General features: G+C 40.2%; 1 protein-coding gene across 1 annotated transcript in view; it reads left to right on the forward strand.

Annotated features, from left to right (window-relative positions):
* Positions 1 to 4,872: 4,872 nt before the first annotated feature.
* Positions 4,873 to 18,305, forward strand: part of APBA2 (amyloid beta precursor protein binding family A member 2) — a 91,868-nt gene continuing 78,435 nt past the window's right edge. The window contains exons 1-2 of the mRNA XM_075535766.1: positions 4,873 to 5,871; positions 18,111 to 18,191. Coding sequence (XP_075391881.1) covers positions 4,903 to 5,871; positions 18,111 to 18,191 — 1,050 coding nt within the window. The 5' untranslated portion in view covers positions 4,873 to 4,902. The remainder of the gene's footprint in view (positions 5,872 to 18,110; positions 18,192 to 18,305) is intronic.

Consider the following 18,305-nt stretch of genomic DNA (forward strand, 5'->3'; position numbering starts at 1 on the left):
AACAAAACTCAATATTAGCAGCTAAAACCAGTCTAGGGGCCTACAGTGTCTCATGGATTTTTTTCTCTTGTTTTTCTATTTTTGGATTCATTTATTACTGCTTTAATCTTTATTATTTCTTTCTTCTGGTATCTGAAGGCTTATTTTGCTGCTCAGGATCTAGTTATTGAAGATGTCGGGTTATGATGTCAATGTTGCTTTTTTCTTTCATTTTTGTTGTGTGCATTCTTTGCTGTGAATTGCCCTCTGGGTAGTGATTTCACTGTGTCCCAAAAGTTTGGGTATGTAATATTTATTTTATGGTGTGTTTCAAAGTAATTAAAAATTTAATCTTAATTTCTTCAGTTAATAATTTGTAAGCCGTGTTGTTCACTTTCCATGTATTTAATAAAATCTTTATCTTCCTATTATTTATCTCTAATTTTATGACATTGTGATCTGAGAAAAATGGTGGTTAATATCTTGGTTGCTCTTTATTTTAATATATGATCCACTGTGTGCTTGTTCTGTAGAGTCTTCTGTGTATGTTGTAAAAGCCAAGCTGATTGAGTATGTTGTTTATTTCCTCTGTGTCTTTATTGAGTTTCTTTCCAGTTGGTCTCTCCTTCCTCAAGGTTGGTATATTGAAGTCAGTGTAGTATTTTCTATTTATCTCTTGTCTCTTGCAACATTCCTCTTTTAATTTTGGAATGATAATTCTGACTTAAGAGTTCGGAGTTAACAGTTGAAATGATAACAGCATTGTGTGTTTGCTTCATTTTGAATGTTATAAGTGTTTGATTTATGGGTTCTGGTAACTGGTTGATGTCTGCTGCTGTTGTTGACTCTCTGTTTAGGGAATTCCCCTTAGCATGTTTTATAATGGTCTGCTTGTTTAAAATTCCTTTTTATCTAGAAATATCCTTATAGGAGGGATAATTTTGCTGGACATAGGATTTCTATTTGACTTTTATTTCAGAGTTTTATATATTTCATTGTATTTCTATCTTGTCTGTATTGTTTCTGCTATGAACTTTGAAATTACAGAAAGAAATTGCTTGAAAATGATGATGGCAACATATGTACAAATGTGCTTGATGCAATTGATGTATGGATTTTAAAAATATATAATGATTAAAAAAGTTTTTGAGTTTATTCTTAATGATTCCCCTTTGAAGGTAATTTTTCTTTTTCCCAAAGCTACTCTCAGGGTTCTTTGTTTCTCTTCCCCATTAGAAAGTTTGCTGTCCCTCGGCGATTTTCTTTTGCGGTTCATCCAGCTGTGGGTTCTTGTAACTCCTTGAATGGTTGTTTCTTTTAATGTGTTAGGGATTTTTTTTTCACTTCAGCCTTTCTTGGACTATTTTATCTGTGGACTTTAACATTTCTTCTTGTTCTGGAATATCTGCCAGGCGTAAGTTATTTCACTTGATAGTTTCTCACATAGTTCTCTGACGTCCTTCAAATTCTTTCTTCTTTCTATTGATTGATTTTCTAGAATACCATTGTGAGATTCATCTTCAAGCTCATTTGGTCTTGTATTACTTCAATTATACCGTTTTGTTTCTTCAAAGTGTTGTATAATTCTAATATTTAAGTATTAATCTTTCTGTTTGGAATTATATTATTTCAAATTTTAATTTTTGTCAGATTTTAATTCTAGTTTTCCCTCTCAACTATTCTTTCTTTCTTTTTTATAGTAGTCTTGATTATTTTTCTATATTAAAATATTTGAGATAAATTTTAATGAATTCCTTTTGTAGTAACTTCAATGCCTACCTCCTCAAAAAGTTCTTTTGGCTATGTATATTGGTCACCTCTTTATGTCATCATTCATTTTTCCCCAAAAAACATTTTATTAGGAGCTAATCCAGATATAATACCATTTCATTTAAAAACATTTCTCCTTTTTTTAACTCCTTGATATCAGCTCCCATTTAAGCCACTCCCCCACCCCCTGCCACCTGCCAACCTCTCATACTGCTGTCTCTAGAGTTTCATCTATCCTGGGTCCCGTATACCAAAAAACAGAAAATTCCCTAACAAAGATTCAAGAAGGCTATCAACAATGATGAAATACAGCAGAGATAAACCCCACTATGGGGGGGTGGGATGCAGAAAATCAGGATCAAGCCCAACGTGTATCAGAAAAGAAATCAAGTGACAAGGTTTTAATTGTTCAAGCCAAATTTAGCATTTTAATCGACTTTCGTCATCTCTCCAATCCTCTCTGTCTGATAACCGGGCTATTCCCATCCTTCAATTTTGGTTAGAGGGAAATCCCCAGAGGCTTATTTCCTGGGTAGATCCTGCAAATTATTTGATCTTCCACCGTCATCCATGGCCTTCTGCACACCAGAATCTCACAATGTAAGCTTTGATACCATTCTCACCTTCTGATTTGGAATATATAATTTACAATCTTTGGATCATGGATGTTTGTGTGCTTCTTTCATTTGGCCTTAGTTGGCATCTCACTTCGATGGCTGCTTATTTGGAAACAAGCCTTTAAGACCCCAGACACTATTCTATTTGATAGCCGACTACTATCTAATTTCTTCACTATACTTTCCTGTAACACCCATATCTTCCGTGTTTCCTTCATGAAGGTGAGCATCAAGCTGGGCCATGTCAGAAGAACTGATTGCTCTTAGAATGGAGCTAGGGTTAAATGTGAGCCCAAATCCATTCCTAAATGTATGCTTTTGTCTGCCTCTGGTTTAGTTTAGAGACATCCTTGTTAATTTTTGGTAGAGAATCGTATTGATCATCTCCCCTGGACCATATGGATATTCTATTTCTAGTGTCATTGATTAATTCATGGTAATAATTTTTAAAACACTATTGAGAGCAGGAGATTGAACAAGTGTAGGATAACTACATATCACAATATACCATCATTCTTATTTCTTTCTGCTATTGTCTTTTGTCTCTGACACCTAGTCATGTAAAAGTTGGAGGTGGGTGAGTGGCTGGCTCTTTTGGGGGCAGTTAATGCCTTCACTTGGTGTGAGAAAATGATAACAAAATAAAATAAAACAAAAGCAAACAATATTAAAATGAAAAAATCCCACAGAACAAAGTGCTACAATCTCCCCCACATGCAAAGTAGTAATAAGCAGGTAAAATAGAAATAATAATATAAAAGAAGACCCTGCCTGGAGTCAGCAGCTGCTTCCTCTTTCTCAGGCATCACCATGTATTTACCAACGGCTCACTTTGGTGTGCAGCAGAATCTCAGCTTGCGAGTAGGCATGCTGAGCTTGTCTACTCGTTTAAAATCATCTTAATCCCAGGTGACACGGACTGTGAACATGTTTGTACGAAAGCTCTGCCACTTTAAAGAATAGCTGCAAACCAACTCCAAGCTCCAGAGTACTCAAATATGCGAGGTCCTAAGCCTGCTTGTTTGGGCCAGAGCTGCAGAGATTGTGATTTTGTGTTCTCCAGCTGTTCGTCCACTTTTAATGCACCCCTAAGCTGAGGAACTCATGAATCTGGGTGCCCTAACTCCTCCACCATTTTAAAAAGTACCCCAAGGCAGCATGTTAAGTCCCAGAGTTACAGAGCCTGGCCATCTTGTGCCTTATACCCCTACTTTAGAAAAGCATCTTTAAGGTGGCATGTTAGGACTTAGAGTCACAGCCTCTCTGCCACCTGTAAAATTGTCCCGATGCTGACACATTTGGGCCGATGGTCCTGGTAGTCACCACCAGTGCCATCGAGTTTTGCAGACACTGCTGGGCAAGTGATCGTGAACCTGAGGCCCCTCCACGAGCCAGGAATCCACGGAGAACCAGGAGTGCTTCAGGCCCACCCATGACAGTCTCTTATGAATTTGGCTTTTTTGTTTCTCCTCAGAGACTCAGGACTCCCAGTTTTTCTTAGTACCTGCTTTATCATATTTCTGTTGAAGTATTTGTTTTTAACTTTAATGTTCCAATTTCTAATCATTATCAGTTCATCTCAAGTGTATGTTTGATCAATTTCAGATGAACTGAGTTGGTAGAACTTCAGTTTCCTCATCAGAAGCTTTATTGGTTGGTTCATTCATCTGAATAATAGTTATGTTCACTGGCTTTCCTTGTATCACAGGCAGAATCGAACTTCCAGATAGACCCTGAAATGTTCTTTTTGACAATGAATGTGGCACTTTCCACTTGAAATGGTCTTTTCTAGCATAGTGAACCATATGATTGATCCAAAACGGTCAGTACTATTCCATTTTTGCTCACTAATTTCTAGGTTATTGATCTCTATGCACCCCATTCCATTTTTCCCTTTCAATTGTTATAGATTCATACTTTGTACATTTCATATTCTAATTATTAATAGATATTTAGAGCTTTTTCTTCTCCTTTTGATTTGTGCCCTATCAATGAAAGAAGTTCCCAAGAGTTTTAATTTATTCATGACACTTATGATGGACTACTTTTAGAAGGAAACTCTTCTTCATTTGTATTTTGAGGGCTTTCCAAAGGGAGGGGTTCCTCTTCTGGGATTATATCTAACAATTTTCTGCTGCTGTTCCTTGATTCCGTGGCTGATACCTCAGGAGGGGACAGCCTATGTAGTTTGTTCTTAGTCTGGAAGCTCTGCTGAAACCTGTTCATCTTGGGTGATGCTGCCGGTATTTGAAATACTAGTAACGTAGTTTCCACCACTACTTCACATGAAAGTATGAGAAACCGACTGACAAGTGGTGGCACCTGTTTTTGGGCCTTGTGATTTCAAACTTCTTTTTTTTTTAAGTTAAACGTTTTAATGGTCACTTTTCTTGACTATTTGTGCTACTCACGCTGAAGATAACTTTAAGGAGATGGCCAATGTGATGCTGGCTCGGCTGGTCTCTGATTGTGCTTTTTTCAAATGTCCCCCCTACAGGGCCTCCCACTGAGGATGGTGACTGCATGAGTGGATGCCATGACCAGCCGCAGGCGCCAGACCACCATGAGCAACATGCTGGACCACAGGGCGAGGCCGGGTTCCACAGCATCTCACAACTTAGAACCTGAGAGTGAGGAGGTAGAGCTGCCCCTGGAAGAATATGTGCCCACAGGACTGGAGCTGGCCACTCTCCGGCCTGAAAGCCCCCCGCCTGTGGAGCAGGTCTGTCCTGACCACAGCCCTGATGGAGACTCAAGCTCTGACTATGTCAACAACACCTCTGAGGAGGAGGAGTATGATGAGGGCCTCCCGGAGGAGGAGGAGGGAATCACCTACTATATCCGATATTGCCCTGAGGATGACAGCTACCTGGAAGGCATGGACTGCAATGGGGAGGAATACCGAGCCCACAGTGCCTCCCATGTGGAGACTGATGAGTGCCAGGAGGCAGTGGAGGAGTGGACAGATTCGGCGGGCTTGCACCCTCCTGGCGCCAGGGCTGACAGCAGCCAAGATTACCAGGATGGCCACCTACCTATCCCTGAGCATGACACCTCAACGCTGGAGACCCACAACCAGGAGGAAAGCATCCGTTACTGTCCTGGTGGCGAGGGTTACCAGGACTACTACCCGACAGAGGCCAATGGGAATGCATGTGGGGGCTCCCCCTACCTCTTAAGGCGGGTAGGTGGGGACTTGGAAGACCAGGAGGAGGATATAGACCAGATTGTGGCTGAGATTAAGATGAGCTTGAGTATGACCAGCATCCCTAGTGCAGGAGAGGCCAGCCCAGAGCACACCAATGTGCAGGCCCCTGAACTTGAGCCTGGAAATCCCACAAATGCCTCCCCACCTGAGAAGGACAGCCATGGCCCCAGCAGACATGAGGGCCGACCCAAGTCATTGAACCTCCCTGTGGACACCAAGAACCATGGAGACTCTCAGAGAGGCTTCAAGACGAAGATCAGGACACCTGAGGAGAAGCCAAAGTGGCCCCAAGAGCAGGTAGGACTCTGACTGTTCTAGATGACCCAGAATGTGAAGGCCATTCTGCTGTAGCCACACAACCACACTGCTTAGACTGGCGAGGAGGTCTGGGTGGGGGGGTGGGACTGATTGTTCAAGTGGTCTGCTTGTGTGGGGGGTAGGGGGCTGTACAAGTTTCATCACTGTACATTTCCAAGTTTTCATGGTCTCAAACCATAACTCAGTATTTCTTCCTCTACTCAGTTCCTGGTAATCACTCATCAACTTTTATCTTTATGCATTTGCCTATTACCGACATAGCGTATAAATGGGATCATATAGTACTTGTGTCTTTCTGCCTGACACTGGCACTCCATGTAATCTTTTAAAGTCTCTTTCATGTGGTATCACATAGCAGCACCAAATTTAATTTTTTGGCTGAATAATATTCAATTGTGTGACTAGTCTACATTTTTTCATTTCATCTGTTGAATTTTTCAAAACCCTCCACCATTTTTCCTTGTTTTGAATGATGTTGCTGTAAGCGTTGGTATTCAAATCCAATTATCTGTTTCTATTCTGGCCTTTAAGATCTTTTTATATAATTCTCAGAGCAAAATTACTAAGTCTTAAGTTAATTCTATGTTTAATTTATTGAAAAACTATTTATAGTTTACACCGTGGTGGTGTTATTTACATCAACACCAGCATGGAGTAAGTCAGAAAAAAACAACAACATTGCTATCATGTTGATTCCTACTGATAAGTTATCAATACTATATATATTTTATTTGATTATATCTTACATTATAAGAAAATGAGATACTATAGATTCATATATAGAAATAACTTTATTTGGAAAGGTAATGTTTTACATAAGAGATAATCAGGTTAATATTCAATAGTTTATACACATATTTTTTTCAACTTATTACCTCCTTATATGGAATCCTTTCTCTGGAGCAGTTGAGTCCAATTAATCACCCCTCTCAGCCCAATTGAGGGACAGATAACGGAATTTATTAGTAGACTGGTTCCTGCCACAAACTCTCACAGTAACAGAACCGTATCTGAATGCTTCCTCAGTTACAAGATTTACAAAGCTTATATATTTGAATGTTCTATTAAAAATGTTAACTACAGATAACATGCAGGTGGGGATTCACACAGAAGTAATAAGGCAATGAAATAGGGAAATATCACTCATGTCACCAATGTGACATGCTAGTAGTCTTGCTGACTTCACTCCAGATATCAAGGACTACCTCCTAATGTTTATGCCTCAAATGGCTCATTAGGTCAGGGGTTAGTGTGTTAGGTTCAGGTTTCTAGAGAAACAGTGACTCTTGTATGTATATAGAAAGAAATTTATGTAAAAAATGACTCCACAAATGTAGAAGTGGGTACATCCATTCTGGCTCAAGCCCTTGGGTCAGATGTAAGCTTCTCTTGAGTTCTATAGCTGCAGGGGATTATGGACAAGAAACAGGAAGACCACAGGCAGGTGGGTGCCAAGCTGGATGAATCTGACATCGGCCAAGTGAATCTGAGATTGGCAGTCCACCTGTGACTCCTGGGATCTACAGGTGATATAATTCCTAGGATCAATGAACCACATACAAGATCCAGATCCAGATCCAGCAGAAATGAAAAGACTTCTACACACTGTCAGTCTATGCTAAGAAGAGTGCCCCCCCACCCCATCCGCATCTCAATTGTATCAAGAATGTGGTCAGATTAACGTCTTGGCTGCTTCACAGACAATTCCATCACGGGGTTGAGTACAGTATGAGACATCATGTCATGAGAGAATCCTTGGCCCAACAAGTTGACGTAACACCTATCACAGGACACTCCTTGTCAACCTGGCACTTGTACACAACTCCTTAACCCCCTAGTCTATAAACAAGGACAGTGATAAAGTCTTTTGATACCTAACATGCTACAACTGGAAATGTACTAGCTCCATTAAATCTTATATTTCATAAGTGAACAAAATGAAAATATTTGATGCATACGTCCAAAAAGGAAGTTTTTATAACAGTTGCAGTTATCATTTCTGCAGCTGGTCATGTGACAGTAGCTGGTTTTAGCACTACCCTCTTCCATTCTTCTAAAGGTATACCAATTCCGTAGCAAGTATTTTGGCTAGTCTTGTTTTTTCGTCTGGTGGGGTAACCTAAACTTCATTTCTTAAGGGACTGGGCCCCTGATAGTAATGTCATAATTGGATTGGTGTAGTTTACCATTGGCTTTAATCACTAAGCGATGACTTGAGGAATTTCCTGAATTCCAGACATATTATTCTTCACCTCCATTATGCAATATTAATCCAATTTCCCCTTGGTAATCAGTATCAGTTATACCACACAATACAATAACATCCCTTTTTGCCTGTTGTTCCAGAAGCATGAGGAGGTCCAAGTGGCCAGTAGGCATGTTTAACTTCCATTTCAATGAATCCGTGCTGTGTCTCTAGGTGGAGGTATTCCTCCCTTTGGAAGTAAGGACTCTGGACCTGAAAAGCTTAGGGTTGCAGGGACAGGAAGCAAAAATGTTGTGATGGGTCATTAGGAGTGATAGTATGGTACCACTTCACTTTCTACCTCTTGGTTTCTGGAGCTGTGAATCTTGACTGTTGGAGAAAAAAGCACCATTTAATGGATACAGGTTTAGAGTACATTCAGTTTCCTGGAGAACATTGCTCCAACCCTGCAAGGTGTTGCCACCTAGAAGTCCTTTATATCATTTTATCAAGTCAAGCTGCTTCAGGATATAGGGAAACTTGGTAAGATCAGTGGATTCCATGAACATGGAATTTGCTGTAAATTGAGCCCTTTGATCCCAGGCAATGCTGTATGGAATGCCATCTTGATGGATAAGACATTCTGTAAAACCACGAATATTAGTTTTAACAGAAGTATTACATGAAGCATAACATTACATGAGGGTAGGAAAATCTATATCCAGGGTAAATGTCCGTTCTTATAAAACTCGACCCTTCCCATGGTGGAAGTGGTCCTGCCACCATGTTGCTGATTGATCTCCTCTACACATGCTCCCAAGTTTTGGACTCCACGTTGGTCTCACCTGCTGGCAGATTGGGCAGTTAGCAGTGGCATTCGCCAACTTAGCCTTGTGAATGGATGGCCTTGTTTCAGAGGCCAAGTTCACAAGTCCTTGATGATGGCACAAAACCCTGCAATCCCTCCAAGAATGAAGTCTTGTTTTTGTTTTACTAGTTTTATGGGCAAAGACAGTTCTATGGTTTCTTGATTTTTATTGTCGTAATCGTCTTTAGTTCACATTTCTTTTTTTTTTTAACTTTTTATTAGGGGCTCATACAACTCCTATCACAATCCATGCATATACATACATTAATTGTATAAAGCACATCTGTACATTCTTTGCCCTAATCATTTTCTTTTTTTAACATTTTATTAGGGGCTCATACAACTCTTATCACAATCCACACATATACATACATCAATTGTATAAAGCACATCCGCACATTCTTTGCCCTAATCACTCTCAAAGCATTTGCTCTCCACTTAAGCCCTCTGCATCAGGTCCTCTTTTTTTCCCCTCCCTCCCCGCTCCCCCCTCCCTCATGAGCCCTTGATAATCCACAGATTGTTATTTTGTCATATCTTTCCCTATCCGGAGTCTCCCTTCCCCCCTTCTCTGCCGTCCCTCTCCCAGGGAGGAGGTCACATGTGGATCCTTTTAGTCAGTTCCCCCTTTCCAACCCACTCACCCTCCACTCTCCCAGCCTCGCCCCTCACACCCAATATGGGGGTTCTGCGAGGTTCTGAGTTGGTATATTCCATTAACGTACTCAGGCAATTACTACAGGATGTGTTTGGGAACCCACTGGGCACACTGTGAGACCAACTTGAACTAAGGTTCCATTAATAATATTTCCTCTATGTACTCCCACTCTGACTAGTGGGCCTTCAAGGTCTTTTGGACTCCTGGAATTCGTGTCATTTCAGAGATTATTTCCTTTTCCCCAAGGAGGTGACTCTTGTGAAAGGCTGTAGATCTCTTTGAAGAAGGATAGGAAAAAGAACAGCATCCGTCCTCCGCTGTATTTCAGGGGCCTGTAAACTGGCCCACGTCTGGGAATTGATTGAGGGGTCCTGACTCTATTGTGGTGATTCAAATTCGATTGGTATTCACCTAATTTAGAATTATTCTGCGTGTATAGGTCAAGTAAATATTTGGTCGGTTCCCCTTCTATTTCACTCCTAGGGACACTTTTTCTAAGTAGCCAAACGCTAAAGAGCCATATGACTTAGGCTATTCTGATTACATTTGGACTCTTCTTCATTATGGTAACCACGCCCACCTTGCCTATTAATTGCTGCAATGACTTGATTAACTGCTTGGCTGCTTCACAGAAGATCTCATCAGAGAGTTGACCACAGTCCATTAGATCACATCATGGGAGAATCCTGACCCACCCAAGTAGACATAACCATAGCTATCACAATTAGCATCTGAAGACTCCTTTTAGTATACCAGTCTTCGAAATGACACACTTGAAAGCCTGGGTAGGATTGTTTTATGTTATAGTGTTTTATTATTTATGGCTTAGATTTTATGACTTTCCAAGGGTGCCCAGTCAGCCCTACTGCGGGTAAGTGTTCTTGGAGTATTCCATTTGTGGTTCTACGGACTTATTCTGACAAACCCACTCAAACATGCCAACTTCCCTAACCCTTTAACTTTTTCTTATATAGTACGTATATCAAAGGTGGGTCAGGTACTTCAACTCGACTTAATAAAGGCCATCTGTAATCCATGCTTCAATGAACCAACCAAATAAACTATTAGGCCATTTCCTAATTTCTTGAGAGGAAATGTTGAATGAAGGATTTGTGTTTTGGGGTCCATACCAACAAACTCAAACTGATCCTTGTACCATTACCCTACAGCCTTGCTAACATTCCTATAAATATCCTTCAGGTTTTTCTAACAACAACAAAAGCAACAACAACAGCAACAGGTCTCTTTCTGTACACATTAGAAACTATTTATAGAGGTCTAAATACAGGCATGTACATATGTAAATATATATATGATGATGGGGAAATAGATCTATGTGCATATATTTATAGGTTTAATATTAAGGTAGTGGACGGACATTGGACTTCCAGTCAAGTACTTCCTCAATGCAAGAACACTTTGTTCTGTTAAATTGACATTCTATGATGCACACCTTCCTGAGATGATTGCTGAAGACAGACGGGTGCATAAGTAAATGTGGTGAAGAAAGCTGATGGTGCCTGGCTATCAAAGGATACAGCGTCTGGGGTCTTAAAGGCTCAAAGGTAAACAAGTGGCCATCTAAGTCAGAAGCAACAAAGCCCACATGGAAGAAGCACACCAGCCTGTGTGACCACGAGGTGTTGAAGGAATCAGGTATCAGGCTTCAAAGAACAAAAAATCTTATCATTGTAAGCGAGGGAGAGTGCAGATTAGGAACCCAAAGCCCATCTGTAGGCAACTGGACTTCCCCTTACAAAGGGACACGGGAAGGAGACGAGCCAGTTAGGGTGCAGTGTAGCAACGATGTACTTCCCCCACTATCGTGATCCCAATTCTACCTTACAAATCCGGTAGAATTTGTAGGGCAAATATTTTGAGAATGATGAGGGCAACAAATGTACAATGTGCTTGACATGCAATGGATGCATTTTGGATTGTGAAAAAAGTTTTATGAGCCCCCAATAAAATGATTTAAAAAAAGAAAAAAGAAAACTCTAGCAGTATGATTCAGAGAGGTTAATAGTTTTACTGAGAATGGAGTAATATTTTCAGGATGGAGGGTTGGTGCAGGTAGCTGAAGTGGCCCAATAGCATGTAGGGCTTCAGTGTTTCATCTTCAGAATTATCAACCCATATCTTCCTATGCCTCGTTTCAGGGTTCCATTTCTTGTCAACAAATGCATCAAACATCTCTCTAGGTTGAGAATTAACTTGGCCTTGTAATTTAGCTATTCAGCTGATGTTGTTAGGTGCCATTGATTCAGTTCCAACCCATAGCAACCCTGTTCACAGCAGAAGGAAACACTGCCAGGTCCTGTGCCATTCCCACAATTGTTCTTATGTTTGAGCCCATTTTTACAGCCACTGTGTCAACTCATCTCATCAAGGCCCTCCCACCATTGACCCTCCACTTTACTAAGCATGATTTCCCTCTCCAGGGACTAGTCTTGCCTGAGAAAACGTCCAAAATAGTTGAGACAAAGTCTCACCATCCTTGTTTCTGAGGAACATTCTGGCTATACTTTGTCCTAGGCCGATTGGTTTGTTCTTTTGACAGTTTATGGTACTTGAAATATTCTTTGCGGGTACCATAATACAAATACATTGATTTTTCTTCGGTCTTCCTTATTCAGTGTCCAGCTTTCAGATGCATATGAGGCAACTAAAAATACCAAGGATACCTTAATCCTCAAAGTAATATACTTGCTTTTCAGCACTTTAAAGAGCTCTTGAGTAGCAGATTTACTTAATGCATTGCGTCATTTGCTCTCCTAAGCGCTGCATTCACGAGCATTGCTTGTGGATCCAAGCAAGACAAAATCTTTGACAACTTCAAACTTTCCTCCATTTCTCATGATGTTACCTAGTCGTCCAGTTGTACGGATTTTGATTTTCTTTTCATTAAGTTGCAATCCATACTGCAGGCTGTGATCCTTGATCTTCATCAGCAAATGCTTCAAGTCCTCTTTATGTGCTAAGACTCTGGATTTTGTTTGCAGCATTCCCAGTCTGTGACTGGGCGAGGCAAGGCTTTCTTCTGTGGCCCAGTAGAGGCTTTGAGGTCTTTTATGTGGCATTTGAGTGGGCTTTTCTTTGGCCATTTGTCTCTTGTTAGTAGTATCAACCAACCAGTTTCTCTACACTTCTCTTCTGCACACAATTGTAGGACATTATCAAGCACCCAGAACCTTACTTCTTATCAACATTTTTATATCAGTGGTGCTGTTTATGAACCAGATGCAAGATCCAGATCCAGTAAAAAAAAAAAAAAGTGAGTTAGCTTCTACACACTTTAAGTCTACACTAGGAATAGGCCATACCCCAAATGAAACCTCCCTCCATCGTAACTAGACTGTGACTTGATTAACTGCTTGGCTGCTTCACAGAAGACTCATCAGAGTTGACCACAGTCCATTAGATCACATTATGGGAGAATCCTGACCCCACCAATCACAATTAGCATCACAATTAGACTGCTCTTAGTACTAGTCTTCGAAATGACAAACTTGTGAGCCTGGGTGGGATTGTTTTATGTTACAGTGTTTTCTTATTTATGGCTTACATTTTTTGACTTTCCCAATCCCTCATTTGAGACTTATAGTCTGCTTTCAGGCCATCAGACTCACAGAATATCTGATCTGTTCTCATTCATTAACATATCTGATCCAGAAAGTGTTAGCATTCCTCTGTCACCTTGCAAGAACAAGCCTTCGGGTGGTGTGATTGAATGCAGCAACAGTTCAGGACACTTTAGAACGTTTTTTAAAATAAAGTTTTTAACTAGTCTACATGAGAAACTCAAGGTGACAATTTCAAAACTGTTTGAGTTTTCCCCTTTTGAATTTCTGTCGTTACTTGATCTAGTCAACTGCCAATTAACTCAGACTTATTGGTGAGGTTAAAGCAGCCCATAGCTTTGCATTCTGAGTGCCCATGATGGTGTAAGAGTAGTAGAAAGTCTACTGTCTCCTAGTTTCCCAGAGACTTCTCTGCCTTGCCCTAATTCTCAAACACTGGAGAGCTGGCATTTAGGACATTTGCATTGATGCAAGCCAAATTGCTAATTTACAACCTGTTTCATCTCTTGAAGGGAAAGATATGGAAAGAGCAAAGTGCTCTTTTTGCCTTGCTTACTAAATCAAGACATGGTGTGTCATCTATAAATGACTTTCTAATCATATGCGTATGTGCAGTGTCAGTCAAGTGTTAGCAACATGGCAGGTGCATTGCTGATATCCCAGTTGAGTACCCCCTTGCCCAGAACTTCCTACAAATTAGAAACCATATAGGAGGGAGTTTAACATGGAAGTTGTGATAGAACATGGTTTGGACAATCCCACAGTTGATGTTATTGTCTTTGCTCAAATTAAGACAGAACATCTGATTGTATGTATGCATCTTGAGGAGCTTGTAACCTGAAATACTTGACTGGAATCTCTCTCTTTCTTTCTCTCTCACCCTCTCTTTCCCACACAGAAGTCCCCACCTGTAGATATCCAGATATGTTAATTTTCTCCTTGATGCTGGAAGTTGGTGTAATTGTGAAGGGCCTTGATTTGAGTGTTCATTGTCAGTCAAATAGGATTTCAAAGATGAACAAGATTTAGCTTTCCCCACCCAAACAGAGCTCTGAGATGATTGAAACTTCTTTTGATGATGTACCCAGAAATGTTCTTCTTGGAGGAGAGAGACCTCAGGTTCTAAGGAGTGTAGCAGCCTTTCCGAGACATAGGCTCATGCAAGCACAGGGAAGGACAAGAAATGTGTAAGACTCTCCTGTAGCTTTAAGTCTGACGCAGATTTGGCGCCCCAGTTCTTATGTGGATAGTGCATATGATGAATTCAGGGCTTGATGTCTTGGCGTGACTGCCATCTGGATGGCTGAGATGATGGCGAAAGGTCCTCTCTATTCGGGCTGCAATGGAAAGGTCTTGTATTTCTAAAGCAGGATCATATCTCCAATGCTCCAAGGGATGCACTTTCACTTTCAGGGTAAGCCTTTTCTGGACCCAAATGGGGTTGGGAATGCTATAAAGAATCTGGGTTAAAAGATTCACATAGCAAGACATAACATCCTTAGGATCATTTATGTAATTACCAGAATTGCTGGCAGGATGTTTAGTAAGTATTGCCTGCGGTAAAGAACTCAAACAAGTTTAATTTAAATTTCTTCCTTCTCAGGGTTCTGCCTTACCAACTCTAATCTCAACACTGTAGCAGCTTGACTCTTTTTGACACAACGTGCTTAAACGTCTCTATGCGCTGCCTTATTCCTTTAACTTTACCATTTGTCGCGGCTTTTATGCAGCATGCAATTTCCCCATTATTTTTAGAATTTAGGAACTAATGATGAAAGCGAGATTCATTGTGAATGCTCAAGTTTTGGGGCAGTTCAGATATTGGAATGGATTACATTTACAGACTTCGTGACTTCCCTTGAGTCTCTGTCTGGCAAGGGAAAGCCCTGTCCATCCAGAAAAGGCATGTGTAAAAATAATAGAGCTCCACTTGTCTGACAGTTTGTTGGACTCTGGTAGTTTGTGTGGTGCTGTGATTCTGGAAGCTGTGTCACTGGCCTTGTATAGGCCAGCAAGGTCACCCAAAGTGAGCAGGTTTCACCAGAGTTTCCAGACTAAGAATAGACTATGAAGAAGCAATAAGCTGGTTGTTGGAATTAACCATGGAAAATGCTATGGAGAGTGTTGAAATATTATCAGCCACCAAGAACCTAGTGAGCAGAAGAAGACTATTGTCAGACCTCAGGTTGGAAGACACTGAAAACAATGACGGAGGAACAGCTGCTTTCTCAGAGGTGAGTTGACCATGACCTGAGCGCGGCAACGCCTACAGGAGTGAAGCCTTCGGGACTCTCACTCTGGGTGGAGTGTAACTCAAAACGAGAAGAAACAGCTGAAAACATCAATGAATAATTGGAACCTGCAATGTATAAAGTATGAATCTAGGAAATTGAGAAGTAATTGAAAATAAAATGGAGTGCATAAAGATTGATATTCTAGGTTTTAACTCAAAACCAGATTCACTTCCATTGAGTCAATGCTGGCTCATAGAGACCCCCTGTGGTTTCTGAGACTAAACCTGTTTATGGGAATAAAAAGCACAGTTTTTCTTTTGGGGAGTTGCTGGTGGTTTTGAACTGTTGACCATGCAGATTGCCCCACTCATAGTCATTACACCACCAGGACTCCATCATTCTAGGTGTTAGCTGAAATTGACTATTGGCCATTTTGAATCAGAAAATGATGTGGTTTATGATGCTAGGAATAGTACAACCTAGAACAATGGTTTGGGTTCATCGCCAAAATGGACTTTTCAAGGTTTATCTTGAAATTCGGTGCTGTCTTGTGATAGAATAATGTCTATCTGCATACAAGGAAATCCAATCACTATAACTATTATTCAAATGTATACAGCAAACACTAAGCTAGTGATGCAGAAATTGAAGATTTCTACCAGTTTTTTCAGTGTGAAATTGATCAAACATGCAACCAAGGTACACTGATAATTGTTGTTGGTAATTGGAATGCAAAGGTTGGAAACAGGAAGAACAGTAGTTGGAAGACATGGTCTTGGTGACAGAAATAAAGCTTGGAGATCACATGGTAGAATTTTGTAAGTCCAACAAGCTGTTCATAGCAAATAGCTCTTTTCAGCAGCAAAAAAGGTGACTTTACATGTAGATTTCTCCTAATGGAATACACAGAAATCAAATTGATGACATCTTTGAGAAGAAACGATGGAAAAGCTCAATATCGGTAGCTAAAAAGAGACTAATGGCTGACGGAGGAACAGACCACCAATTGCTTATATGTAAGGTCAGGTTGAAGTTGAAGAAAATTCGAACAAGTTCACAAGAACTAAAATACGACCTTGACTCTATCCTACCTGTGTTTAGAAAACATTTCAAGAACAGTTATGATGCATTGACTACTGAGAGAAGGCATGATGGCCTGTGGGAAGACATCAGGAATACCACTCATGACAAAAGCAAAGGTCATTAAGATGACAGGTCATTAAGATGAAAGAAAAAAAATCAAAGTGGATATCACAAGAGACTCTGAAACTTTCTGTTAATCATAGAGTAGCTAAGGCATGTTAAAGACATGATGAAGTCAAAAAGCTGGACAGATCATGCAAAGGCAGCTGGAGAAGATAAAGTAAAACACTATAAAGGTACAAGGATTTAGAGTTAGGAAACCAGGAAGGGAGAGAAGAACTCAAGAAAACATTCAAGCTTTCAGTTGCAATACTGAAAGATTCTATTTGAAAAATATTGAATAATGTAGAAAACATCAAAAGAAGATGGATAGAATAAACAGTCACAGGACAGTAAGGAACTAGTTGGCATTGAGACATTTTAAGAGGCAGCATATAATCAAGAACCAAGCATACTGAAAGAAGTCCAACCTGTGTTGAAAGCATTAGCCAAATACAAGACTCCAAATGCAAGACACCTGTGCCCTCTACCCAATTCCCCACAGCTGCAGGAAGGATAGCTTTGTGCTAAGAGTTCTCGTGGGATGTGCCATCTTCCCCTTTCTCTGTGTTTGAGTCTTCCTAATTTTCAGAGCCCTTTACTAAAATCTAGCCCTCACCCATACATTTCCATCTTCCTGCTCTTCTCTGAAGTTAGTGGTGTGTGCAGTAGGATGTGGTACTTTGTTAGGCATCTTTCTGGCTGTTCCGTATTGGAAGGGTAAGGCCAGGTCCTTTAGTGTTAGTTAGTTTGGTTGTTTTTTTTTACACCCCTGAGAGCTTAGCCAATGTGAAGGAACATGACAGTAATAGGATGGCAGATACTACACTTAACTAAGGACTCGAAGCTCCACTTCACTGTATCACCTACATGATAGAGAAACCTAGCATCACTCCAACACTGTAGCCCTATTATTCTCACCTGTAAAGCATATGTCTTTATAAACCCCAATGCAGTAAGTAAATGTAACAATCGATAGCATTGTTGTCATTGTTATCGTCATCATCTTGTTCTTGATTGATAATTTATTTCCAGAAGGCACTAGAAGTTGAGTTAACCTGCTGGCTCAACAGGCATACTTTAATTCTTTGGGCAGTGATTTCCAATTCAATTGCTCAAATTGGATATGATTTCTGGCTTCAAAATGACACAAGTAGAAAAATAAACCTATGTATGGCTCTATGGGACTTCGTTTAGAGAAGACTTAGCAGATATTTTTGGGGCAAAGTAGATTGGCAGATGTTTTTGGGGCAAAGTAGGTTTTGAAAAAATTTTGATGTATAAAAGCATTTTTAGAAGTATGAAAGTATAAACTTTGAATTGCATAAAAGTTTAAAGGTAAGATACTTATAGATAATATATATTTAAACATGCATGTACACAAACATATGTACGTACATCTTAAAAACTTGATATTAAGTTGCATGTCTGTACATACATACATATCGAGTCTTGTATCCTTGTTTATTTGTTTAGCATATAAACACACTTTTAACTTAATGGTCTACAGGTTTGCAATGGTTTGGAGCAATCAAGGAAACAGCAACGTTCTGATCTCAATGGACCCATTGACAATAACAACATTGCAGAGGTAATTGTTCCCAAGAATGGGAGTTGGTGGCCATTATGAACCAGGGCCCAGCTGTTGGAACTGCCCACTCATGGTGATCTGTTCACCCATCCTCTCCCTAATGTTGCCATTCCA

This window comes from Tenrec ecaudatus, chromosome 17 (assembly GCF_050624435.1).
Source record: "Tenrec ecaudatus isolate mTenEca1 chromosome 17, mTenEca1.hap1, whole genome shotgun sequence".
Lineage (NCBI taxonomy): Eukaryota > Metazoa > Chordata > Mammalia > Afrosoricida > Tenrecidae > Tenrec > Tenrec ecaudatus.